This window comes from Melanotaenia boesemani, chromosome 1, assembly GCF_017639745.1.
Source record: "Melanotaenia boesemani isolate fMelBoe1 chromosome 1, fMelBoe1.pri, whole genome shotgun sequence".
NCBI lineage: Eukaryota > Metazoa > Chordata > Actinopteri > Atheriniformes > Melanotaeniidae > Melanotaenia > Melanotaenia boesemani.
The window spans coordinates 35,615,254-35,628,043 of record NC_055682.1 but is presented as its reverse complement, the minus strand read 5'-3'; the positions used below and the strand labels follow the sequence as shown (position 1 = coordinate 35,628,043).

At 38.3% G+C, this 12,790-nt stretch overlaps 1 protein-coding gene across 5 annotated transcripts in view; it reads right to left on the bottom strand.

Moving 5' to 3' along the window:
• The window catches only part of phkb (phosphorylase kinase, beta), a 111,551-nt gene that overhangs the window by 69,184 nt on the left and 29,577 nt on the right, over nt 1-12,790 (bottom strand). For all 5 annotated transcript variants that reach the window (XM_041995313.1, XM_041994585.1, XM_041993808.1 and 2 more), the window contains 4 exons: nt 11,106-11,213; nt 10,267-10,347; nt 6,923-7,038; nt 2,800-2,863 (listed from right to left, as the gene is read on the bottom strand). In XM_041995313.1, coding sequence (XP_041851247.1) covers nt 2,800-2,863; nt 6,923-7,038; nt 10,267-10,347; nt 11,106-11,213 — 369 coding nt within the window. The remainder of the gene's footprint in view (nt 1-2,799; nt 2,864-6,922; nt 7,039-10,266; nt 10,348-11,105; nt 11,214-12,790) is intronic.

Below are 12,790 nucleotides of genomic sequence, written 5' to 3'. Positions count from 1 at the left end.
TATTGTTTTTATTTTTTATTTTTTATTATTTAAAAATAATGACTCAGAAAGACCATCGCTGTCAGGAGAAAATATTCTGATATTACCTTTCTGTGAATAGCTTCAGTTTGTGACGCTCTAGAGTTGGTAGTCAATTTAAAGCTAAAGATTTATTTTAAATTTGACCTTCAAGACTTGTGTTCAGGGTCTATTATGGCAATGAAGCTTTTTATGAGCATTCATAATAGGTTTTAATATTTCTTTAAATATTATATTTACCCATTAAATTTTGATTTTATCCCTTTGTCAGCTTAACATGTGCTATTTAAATTCCCAGTATTTTAGTTTTTTCAATGCAACTGGACATCATTTTATGTACATGTATGTGCGTGTGGTTATATGTATGTGTGGGGATTTATCATGTATGTGTGACTTGTTGGTTTGTAGTCTAGGGGACTTGATAGGTTAAGATGTTATTTGTTGTTTTTAATGCACTTTGTATTACAATTTGTTGTTTTGTACAAAAAGTGCTTTATAAATAAAGTTTGATTAATTGATTGAATGACAAAAGAGATTCTAGGGATCTCATAAAGAGTTGTTAATGCTCATCAGCCTGGAAAATATTTCTTAAAAAACAGCTGTAGGGTTTGGACTGGAAGAAAATCAAACCCATTTTTATCCTCCACAGGAAAGAAAGACCAAAAGTAAAAAAACAATAAAAAAAAACTTAGAAATGTCTGTAAAAGTTTATGAGGTCACACACAAATAAATATCTCTCTTGTATAAGCTAATGTGTTTAAAGTGTTTATCTGGACAACACTGCAGTAACGATGAAGGACTGCAGGGAGAGATCCACTTTTCTGCTGCTCATCCACAGTTTGCTTCAAACCACAAGACCAGAACTTACTTTCTTTGTTTCAACGTGAAATGTTGGGAGTGAAACAAAACATTGCATGCATGAAAAATATATCATGGGTTTGAGCTTGTTTTGGTGCATCTTTGCAAGGGCACCAATTTATTTATAATACAAGTAAACTAAAAAGGAAATGTCAGAACATCTTTGCAGGAACTAATTCTAGAAAGAAAAAATAACACAGGGAAACAAAAACTGCAAAAGTCCAAGAGCCAAGAATAATGAGATGAATGAAGTTCACAAGGAGAAGTCAAAATCCTGATTGTGATCCAATAGAAATTTAAAGTAAACAATATTTGTGAGGAAATTAACCAAAATCTGAGTTTAATAATGTTCTTTAGAGAGAAATGGCTACTGAAAGAATTTTTTATTTTGCCAGATGCAGATATTTAATACTGGATCATTTTCCTTGTCTTTATCTATCCTTATCTCAAGTAATCTAAAGTTAATATTTCTGCTAAATATGAACATTTCTAAAGGGTCAGATCATCATAATCTATGGAAGAAAACAATTAGACTGCTGGTTTTCCATTTGAATTGGGAGTGACTGATTTCAGATCAGGTTTTATAGCCTGGTGTACATCATCACAGACAACTGACATGCAAGAATTACGTTAAAAAATAATGCTGACTTAGGTAGCTCTGCTCTGACAAGGTGACATTCCTAAAGATTTGGATATATTATTATCCAACCATGTGTTCACAGCTCTATGAATTTAATGGCCAGCTTAAAATTTTACTGATCAACGTCCTGGAGATCAGTTTGATCCGATCAGTTCAGTTTGTGGCACGAAGAACAATCTTCCATCTCTGCATCTGCGGCAGAGAAATGAAAACATCCTGAAACTGAACACTGTCTATCCACTTGTCCAGTACAAGGACCGAATCGGATACACACACCCACAGAGTTGGCAGTCATGTTAAGTGTGATAGCAGAGTTCAGAGTGTACTGAATGTTCTGCTTTAAGACGTTGGGGAAGTTACATTTGGTGTTGGACGGATGAGACTCGGCTGGGACATCAAGATTGATAGAGATCATTAATAAGCAACTGGAAGGCTGGTGCACTTCTATTCCCACACAGGGACAAGACACACACACATAAACACACACAGACCTACAGAAGCTTCACACAGCACGGATCATAAAGCAGCCACCTCTATAAACTGATTCAACAAGCTGAGCTTAAAGATAAAATCCATTTTCTGGCTCCGTCTAACCCTTCAGGTTGTAGGAAGTAAAAAAAAGTAAGAAAAATGAACAGGAACACCTAGCAGACACATTTAGTGACAATATGTATACTCTAAGTTTAAATGTATAAAATGGCTTGATGAGCCAATGTCAAAGTGGAGAAAAGAAGAAGAAAGGATGGAAGAAGAGTGGGGGCTTGCTAAGTGCAAGGCTTCATTTTCCAATCCATTAGCAGCAGTAATGAATGTCCCTGGTTTTCCCTGTCTTAGAGAGAAGGAAGAAAAAAGGAAACATATCCACTAATGGATTCAATTTAAGAAAAAGAAGAAGAAAAAAAAGCAGGTTGGGAGATTCTCTGTAAAACTGGGATCAACTGTGGTCATCGATCAAAGTCTGTGGAAGCACAAACAGTTTGCTGAGACAAACACAAGCATGCTGGTCAAATGTGTGCTTGGACACAGCGTTGAACTGAGGAAGCAGCACTAATTACAGCAAAGTCTAATCAGCAAGGCACGTGGCTTGCATTAAACTTTCATTTCTTATTCTATTTATGTATTTCTGTTAAAGGTAAACGCACTGCAGACATCAAGCTGATGTACGGAACTGTGAAAGAGCCACTGCAGCCTTCAGTCTTGCATCATGTGACACATTTAAACAACTGAAAACAAAGCAGTGTGTAGGAATTTTTGCACCACAAGGAAGGAGGGAATTCAAATACCTGGTTTCCAAACAGGTTGAATCCATTGATAGCCTCCAGAGCAGCTTTAGCAAGGCCCACAGAGCTGCAAATTTAAACACACACTCAGATTACACAGAGCACATAGAAAGTCATTAAATGTTGACATTGATGCACACTGGCATTAAGACTATCACACATTCGATAGGCTTGAAAACAGATGTGGTGCTGTGAGGGAGGAACTGTGTCATGGGAGTCATCCAGATTAATTCAACAAAGCATTTCTATGTTAAATTGATGTTTGTTAGAATTCAGTAAAGTTTGAAACTCCCGATACTGTGGTCTGCTGCAGAAAATGGAAGACAAAAGAAAGAAAGAAAGACAAAAAAACATCTTGGACTGAATTTCACAGTGACTGGCTACTGTAATTGCAATGCAGATATAAAGTGAATCAGTTTCAATGTCATGTTTCTGTTTCTATCCAGCCAAGAAAATGAGACAGAAAATTAGCAGGAGACTCGGAGATGACTGGCAGTTTATCTGCTGACACTTCAAAAAACGTTTTCAATAACATTAGTGAAGCCTGGATCAATGCTTAAAATACAGAGAACTCAGCTTATACAGGAGCTGAGTGGAAACCCTCAAACACACACACGTCAACAACAATAAATATTACCGATCATATTTATTTATCTTTGAAACCGGGAGCTTAAAGTAATAAGTACCAGTCCCAATAGTGATGCCACAGTTTTGATGCAACAGGTAGAAATAAAGATTTATGATGATGAAAAGTTTGGGAGCCGCCATGGCAAATGGGAAAACACATGGATGGGGGCTAACTACAATGTTCTTTCACCCTCTAGGCTTCAAATAATTTAAGAATGACTGAAGCACAGATGAAACGGGACCTTAGGTTTAGTCTTTGGCCACAGTTCAATCCTGGTATAGTGTGATATGGTATAGTATGGGTTGTTAAAGGCTTGTCTTGTTTTATTCTGTCTGAAACTGTCTTTTTTGTTGTTAAAATGTTTCTCTATGATAACATTAAACGGACTGTCTGTTTTTTTTGTTCCAGGTCACGAATAATGGGTTTATCAGACCTTTACTAGTGAAAAGACCCGTCTGCCATCAGCAGATTCCACCTAAAGCCACAATGCTTGGAGAGTAAAACAAAAATTCAACTGAAAAATGATAAAATGCACCATAACGCTGTTTGGTATTGCATTTGGGGAAAAATTCCTAATACATTCTCCTCCCATTTCTCTATTAGTTGTACCAAATATATCAATCATTAGAGTGGAAACACTTAAGAAAGCTGCTTTAAGGTTTTTAATAAAAAGACGTGGACACAGTCCACCTCTACAAAACAGGATTTTCTAACGCGGAACCAGCTGTGCTTTTAGCCAGTCATTAAGCTAATGTCAGTCAGACTAGCGGGGGAGCGATGATAACATGCAGTTTCAGGGTGAACCTTTGCACAAGATTCACACCCATGGTTTGATCTGTGCTTCTGCAAAATGAAATATTCCTAAACATATGACATCGATGTCTTTAAAGTGGTACTTAATTTGACTCGTTAAAACTTTAAACACTTTAAGGAACCTTGATGCTTATGGGATTAGATAAGCTATGTTTAATAAAAACCCTTTTCAATATATCCATTTGACTGCATGTGATGACAAACATGAGACAGAGGCAAGTAAGGAGAGTCATTTGATTTGATATGGATAAATGACTCCCGTACCAAAATCCCACATCCTTTCCAGTTCATTTCCACTGAGCATTTTTCAGCCCACAGGCACTGGAGGAGTAGAAATGACTCCTGAATTTGATCATTTATACAGATCTTGTTTACATAGGACCATTCTGAATAAGCCACCGCCGCAGTTTACTATTTACATACAGCATGTCAATTGGTATTACGCAACTTCATGTATAAACTAGCTCACTAATTGTGAAAATCCAAAGCATGGCCACAAGGGGAGAAAGTACACAAAGCACAAGACACAGTTCCTCTTTACCACATTGAGTTTGTTATCTTTCCTCGAGGATATCTTGGCGAGCTGCTGCCAATAGCCTTATATTGTTGGAGAAAGAAAAAAACATGCTTCCCAGAGATAAGCCATGGCAGAAATTGAGGATCTTTATCAAGACACTGAGGGAAGAGAGGGAGGCCAGTTCGACCTTGGATGATAAATCAGTTAGGAACAAGTAACGAAACCTCACCGCACTGGCTCAGAACAATGCTGCTGTTTGAACGTGTGGTTCGAATCCTTGTCGTCATTACAGTTCACCGTTTAGATTGTTGAGCCACTGCATTTTTTTTCCTCTGTGGAGATTATTTGTTCACTGATGGAGGTCATGTGGCTGCAAAGCTGTGCTGTCAAGATGTTTCCATTAGGAAATAAGTGTTAAAACTAACACTGACATGTGTCAACAGATAAAAGACTTTAGGTAGTTTCTTTCCAACTTCCTAATTCTTGCAACTCACTGCTGCAAACACACCTGACTGAGATTCCACCTGACATCAAGCTCTGCAAAGATCTGCACAAATTTACCCACTGATTTGAGTCAGGTGTGTTGCATCAGAAAAACATCTAAAACCTGCAGGACACTGTCTCTTGAGGACCAGGATTGAGGCTAGACACAAGGCTCATTCCATGTGTATTTTGGTATGTTTTCAGAGGGCTTAAGAATGTGTACTTCAATGGAACAAATGAAGCAGTACTACTGGGAAATGTGGGGCAGTTGAGGAGGATAGCTCACATGCCACTAGCAAAGCAAATAAAAAAGAAGTAACCTCAAACTATTTAATGGCCACAGAGACCACCACCGTCCACTGTGCAGCCTTTTGATGACTCTTTCTGAGAATGTGCATTGTCATGATCTCCTCCATCATTGCCATGTTTGCTATATTGCTATCTTAAATTGACGTGGGAACTAAGAAGTGAACTCTGAACTCTGCACTGCCCTCTAGTGAATGTACTGGCTTACAACCCTATCAAAGTAAAGAATGCATGAGCTGTGGACAGTGACGTTTGACAGCATTTAAACAAAGGTACCTAGTTACATACGTAAAATAAGCATGAATGTCCCTCTAGCACAGACTGCTGAGTTCTAACTTAACCGCGATGGTAAAACTACTGTGGATGTTATACATGGAGCTGCTGGGACATACAAATGTTTGGGGAGCTGACATGATAAAAAAACTGATTATGTAAGAGAAAAAAATGAGCTAATTTCCTAAAGGAACAACGTTAAAAATTCATCAGTCTGTTCATTGTTTCCGTAGCTTGAAAATAAAACAGGAAAAGAGCTCGAAGCAAAGATTTGGGCACCTTTCTGACTCCTTTGTAGGAAATAAACTGCTCAGCACTTATTTGGGCCCATTCTTCCAGCTTTGTTTGAACTATATGGCTTTATTTCTTTGACTGTGTGAGATCTGACAGCTGCTTTAGGTCAGTAGGGGTTTTTTGATCTTTTGTTCTTTACAAGGCATTTTGCACTAGTTTACAAGCCACATGAAGACAGTTTACATCTTTATTGAAAACATTCTGATGAAGACTTTACGTGTTATAGATGAGTCCATGCAGGAACTTCTAAACTTTGAGATCATTTATTTATTTATTTTAACCTGTCTAACAATCCTTCAAGCAGGCTTTTCTTTTTTTCTCTTTTTCTGCAGGAAAACACATTGCCGTCTTCGTGAAGTCTCATCCTGCTTTCTGTGGATGTGAAATGTTCATTTACCTGGAGACTGTTTGAGGAATGAGGTTTGAAGATTATAATACGTTTAATTTAGCTTCACCAGACCTTTTAAAAAATATCCACAGCAACAGCATGGAAGTCTAAGATGTGAATCTGGTTTAGTCTCAGACTTCTGCAGTCTAATCCTCCCGCTTTTGAAATTTCATGAAACCAAAATATTACACTAACAGTTTAAATGTCAACAAGAACATTTATTAATCTTTTATTTGACACCTTTTGGAGATCAGCTCATTTTTAATTCACCTAACTATTCACAGTTGCAGAGAAAATTATCACAGGTACTAAGATTTATAAATCATCACAATCGTCTTTACAGGAAACACTTATGGTTTGACAGTTTCATTTATCTAAAATGTTTAGTCCTTCAGATTGTGTGTTTATTTATCCTCCTACTGACCTAGAATGCAGCTCAGTGCTGCCATTATTGTATTTGCTGCCTCGCTCCCACATGCCGTAGTCAGGCACCCTGTAGGCTCTTTCCACGCAGAACACCAGGTTCTGGATGAAGGAAACCTGCATGAAGAAAACAATCATCATAACATAGGATGGTGTAGAGAACATAGAACAAATGCAAATCAGACATTTGCATTTACAGGCACATACAACTGAGCCACAGCTGCAGGTTTCCAAAAGGAAAATGCAATAACACATGATTAAAGCTGCTGCTACACTCACACATATAAACATGCATAGACAATAATGAATGACCTTTGATATTGATCTGGGGTGAAGGCTGTAACTCTTTCATTATAAAAGGTTACCAAAGAGGACAAGGAAACAGAGTTTTCATCAAGACTCAAGGTGAAACTCTCCCTGCAGCTGCAGACAGGCTGTAATTAAGTAGTAAATTGTGGCAATGTGTGATGCACTGGTCTTGTGACCTGCCCACACAAGACAGTGAGTGGACACAACTTTTACATGCTGTGAGGTATCAAATATAAGTCTATCATTGCTCTAATACTGGACTCTAAAAGCTCATCAGCACCAAGTATAACCTTGGCCATCACCAACTTTGAAAAAGACACTGGAAGTTAAAAAAAATGACTAGGCACATCTAGAAAAATCTACCTGTGCGATGACTTTAAGGCCTTGAATCATTCAAAAGGCCTGAAAAGCAGTTTGCATTAGAGATCGTAGATTTAATGTATAATGACAACGTGAGGAAAGAAAGAAGAAAAGAATGATGAGAGAAAGATAGTCTGTGTAGAACTTAAATAGGCCAGTTTGTGGAGGAGGGTGGAACAAGTGGAGAGAAGCAGATTAAGGCTGAGAAAGAGAGAAAGGTGTTTGCTGTGTCTTTGGGATTTTATGAGTTGGGTGATTAACGAGGGAAACTTTTTAGTATCTTAATGGTATCTTAATGAATGCTACTGCCCTCAGGCAAAAACAAGTCTCTCTGTGTCCCCACCAAGGACCATCAGAGACGACCATTGCTGTCAGATCTGCTTTTTTGTGCACATATGCCAAAGCATATATGTGATCCTGCTTTTCCTCATGTAAAAACAGTTGGATGCATTTTTTTACAGCATATGCACTGCAAAAAAATGCATCCACTTGTGACCCGAAAGCTAATGAGTTGCTTCATTTCATGCTGCATGAGACTGAAAATGACATCTGGAGGGAGGTCGATAGTGCATCTTCTCAGAGGACGCGCAGCAGCCTTTCTATACCTCTAAACCAAAAAAAAAAAAAGAAAAAAAAGAAAAAAGAAATACTGCAATGCAGCTTCCAGCTCAGTCCACTGAATGCCAACGGACTTCACAAGCAGCAACAGCCAACAGCAAACTAATAAATACCGCACCATTGTGATTAGTCCAAATGAAACACATTTCAAACAGCGTTCAGTGTAGACACCAATCACAAAACGTCCTGCACGGTGGGTTGGATGTTTGTTAAATCAAGGGAGGGGACAAAGGCTGCTTCATTTTGAATAGTGCAATCTAGTAAGAGCTGTTTAACCATGCAAATAAGCCGTCTGCACAGACGGGGCCTAGCTCGTAAAAATATAAAAAGTTAGATTGTTAATTTGTCTTGTCACGGGTTACAAATAGAGAAAAATGAGAGGTTATTGGGGTGGTGTGTGTGTGTGAATTGTAAACAGTGTGAAGCAGTGTGCACTAATTGCTTAGTGGTATAATATTTTACCATGTCCTTACTTCATTCAGATAAGCCCAATTTAGTAAATAAATGGATTTCTGGACTGGGGGCACACATTTCACTGCTCTGTAGCGGTGAGTAAGGCTGTGAATGAGCAGGCTGTAAAAGCTAACAGAATTAATGATACTCCAGCTGCTCCTGGAGGCCACACAGTAAAGAGCAAACTGAGTAAACTTAACAGCCAAGTTGCCTTGTTTTGTTTTATTAAGAGATGAACATAAAGAAGACTAAAAAAGGCAGCGGAGAGATATATCAAACTCAGAGGATTTCACTTGTGGTGGCTTGGAGTGCGGCCAAATAAGACGTTACCGGTACAATTGCCAGGAGGACATTTAAGCTTCCACATAGAAATCATCTCAACGTTGCACTGCTGAAAGTCAATTGAGCGGCTCAGCAAAAATATAAATGTGAGCCGAGCTATAAAAGTGAGATACTATCCCCTGATCCTGCATTTGTGCTGGCTCTAGGACAGCTATTGGAGGATTTAGGTTGAATTCAGCTGGCTTTTGAGTCCCTTTGGTCATACCTTTTGGCCGTTAGGCTTTTCAGAAATGACATGAGACAATTTTATTATATGAATATGTCACTGGGTTCAAATATTTGTGTTAGAATTCACAGACTAGCCATACAGTTTTAACAATGGGTGTCTTTGTGTACATGGAGTTTTACGAAGATATTTTCTCATAACGCTGCAGCTTAAACGCTAAAGTGTCACTGTTGAGTAGATGATGATGTAAACACAGAATAAATAAGACTGAAAGACTGAAATGCGAAGCCATGTGGGGGGGAGAGATCGGACTAATGTAGGATTTTTATTCTGGCTCACAAGTTAACAGCTTAGAAAATGCACACCAACTAGTACTGCTCAGGTGGGGCTTGAACTGATGTTGCCCATTTCCTAATGTTTTATCGTGCCAGCAAATTACAGAGCCCAAAAACTAACTGGTCAGCATACTGACCTCATGTCAACAACAACACACCTTTCATAGCAGATTCAGTGTAAGGCGTTCCTCTTCAGGGCCCTACCCTTCCCTTTCTGTCCTTGCATGCCAGGGCTGTGTGCCATTTTTCTTTTGGACAATAAGCAGGAGAAGTTACCCGGTCAACAAACTGACCCATCACTTCCTGGGTAAAGGTCTAGATCTTGCCTACTGTGGAGGACCGAAACTGCCAAATTCAAAAATACTGAAATATAAAAATGGCTTGAAAAAGAAATTGATTTGCAATTAAATTATACAGTAAATATATATTTAAAAAAATGTTTTTTCCATTAAGAAACCTATTAAATGTGACATAAATTTCTATTTCTTTTGACATTTTCAAATTTAAATTCAACTTTTTGTGAATACTCATATTTACTTTTCTATGCAATTTTCAGTTTAATTTATTCATTCACTTTGAGATTTTTTTCCTTCTTTATTTTTATGCCTGTATTTATTTTTGTATTATTTTCCTTTTTCATTTTTCCATCACCAAAATTATTTATCTCTGTATGATGAGCTGAATTGTATAGGGAAAAGGGGATGTAAATCTTTTCTTTCCAAAAATCCATCCCCTCTGAAGTCTCTGCTGTGTGTTGATTACCTCATCAGTGTTGTAAATGATCTGAAGACCAGAGCAGATCATCTCCACCAGGTACAGCAGAAACAGAGAAACAGCATCGATCTAGAGTGATGACAAAAGGAGGGAGAGACTGGGTGAGATACCATTAAAATGATAACTGCCATTTTTACACTGTGGTTTTTTTCTCATATTTGTCAAACCGATTTCCAAGACAGTGTAGAAACTGCGAGGAGAGCTTTATGGAGGCTATTAGGCCTATGACACTGGACCACTATCAAATATAATGGTGATATTAAAGTAACAGAAACAGCCAACAACTAAACGCATACACAGTAAATGATTCACATCTGTACACCTTTCTGAGCATGTCTATGTCACAAAAAACATTGCAGTTGTATTTAGATTTTCTGTCCGTAGCTCTCTTGATGCATTAGCCACCTTTAAAAACAACACAATCCCCATTCAAACACTATGCACCACACTGACCTCTGTCAATACAACTGACAGAAAAATTTACTGCTTTAGTGCCGATTTAATGCACTTCTTAGGAAAAGTCCTTTTTTTATCCATACATGCATATCTGTCAGAGGGCTGAACTGCATCTGCATTTTTTTCCAAGCACTCAAAAATAAACCTGTCACAGGAGATGAATTAGCTTATATATTCATCTTTAACAAGGTCCACTCATCACTGTCTCCACTTTCGTTCTACTCTAAGAACGTACTCGATCTCGCAGTAAAGACTCACACATAAAACTGTGACACCAATAAACAGTGTGCATGTTTATCTATGTCTGTTTCAAATGTTTTATTGAACTTGATAACTACATCATTTTTCTACTTGTGCGCTCGCTGGCTGACCTGCAGGTGGTGATAGTCGCCGTACGAGAAAACCTCGTCACCAGTGTCCACGTTGAACACGGAGTGCAGACACTTAGAGGGGCTAGGATCCTTTTTAAACTCCTCTACCTGGCAGGGAGATAAATGAGACGTAGGACAGAGAGGAACAGAGGGATGTCAAGGGTATAAGAAAGCAGAAGAAAAATAACAGGCAGAACATAGGTGAATATTGTTAATGGCTTAGATTAAAATATATATACAAAATTCAGAATTAATTTAATAAAAATGGTAATGAAGTGTAATGTTTATGTAATCCTGCATTGTTTTATTTTATTTTTAACATTTCTTACCTCACGACGGATACCTTTAACAAATCATTTTTTATAAAAATATACCTCTGCCACCTCTGATTTCTATAAATCTTTATACTTTGACTGACCTGCAAAATTCATGCTTTCGATGCGGCTTGAATTCTTTCAGCATTTTCACTCCAACACTTACTTAAACTTCTTTTAGTCAACTCACTTTTATTTGTTTATTCTTTTCTGTTTCTTCCCTTTAAATGAATGCAAAAAACTACACTGAAATATCTTCTGCTGTGTGCCTGCCCCTGTATTATTCTACAGCAGACCCCCACCACCATACAAATAAACATCAAGGGCTTCGTACTGTTCCAGCAGCACACAGAAGATTATCTGTTGTTTCTCACGTAGGATGTACTGTACAGTCAGACCCCTGCCTCTGAAACACAAACTGCTCTGAGGAGGTTAAGGGTCAGATTAAGTCCAACCTGGTTCCAAATGAACCCTTTACAACTTGCTAGTCATGTTTTGCTTTCAGTTGCTTGTTGGTGGCTTTGTGTGAGTTTGCTGCACCGACTCAACCGCACACATTAAATCACAGCTGGGCCGGCAGCCCTGTCGCACAGTTATAAATAATTGGACCCTTTGTCCCATTTTTACCTCGTTTGTTTCCCTTTTCTCCACCTCTCTCACTGCTCCCTCAGTCATCAAGCCCCCACCCACCCCCCTTGGCCGTCTTCATTTTTCTTTCTCCATCCTAATTTCCCTCTCTTACATCTACTTCTCTGCTTCCAGTATTTTCTATTATTTACCCTGCTGTTTCTTTTTCTCACTCTTCCTTTTTGCATCTTTATCTCATTTTTCAGACTCCCCCCTCTGTCTTTTGTTTCGAACAATACCTTTTCTCCACCCTTTTCTTACTCTTTCTTTCACCCTACAAAGTCAGGTCAGAGTGGAGACCCTCTGTCCTACTTTTCCTGAAAGTGCTCCACTTCCTGCCATCCCACAGCGGCTAATATGCATGTGTCTGCATGAGAGAGTGTGCACAAAAAGAGGATAATGGGTACTGCTGTTGTGGTTTGTGTCAAACCTACTTTAATGTCTCCCTCAGTTTTTACTCCAACAGAGCTCAGGTGTCAAGTGGCTCTACTTTCAGAAAACTCTGAGAACCACCAGACTTTGCTTATTTTGCTGATTGCTGCAATGCACCAACATGATCTTCAAAATTAGCACAACACTTTAATACCTGCTGTTGAAATGGGCTAAAATTGTAAGATAAGTGTTTAATAAACAGAAAACTTTAGTATCTTTTCATAACAATAACCAGGTCAGTCTATGTTATTTTCCTGTACCGAAGGAGGTTAGCCAAAACAGCTTGAGATGAAAGGACTTACACAGCATACA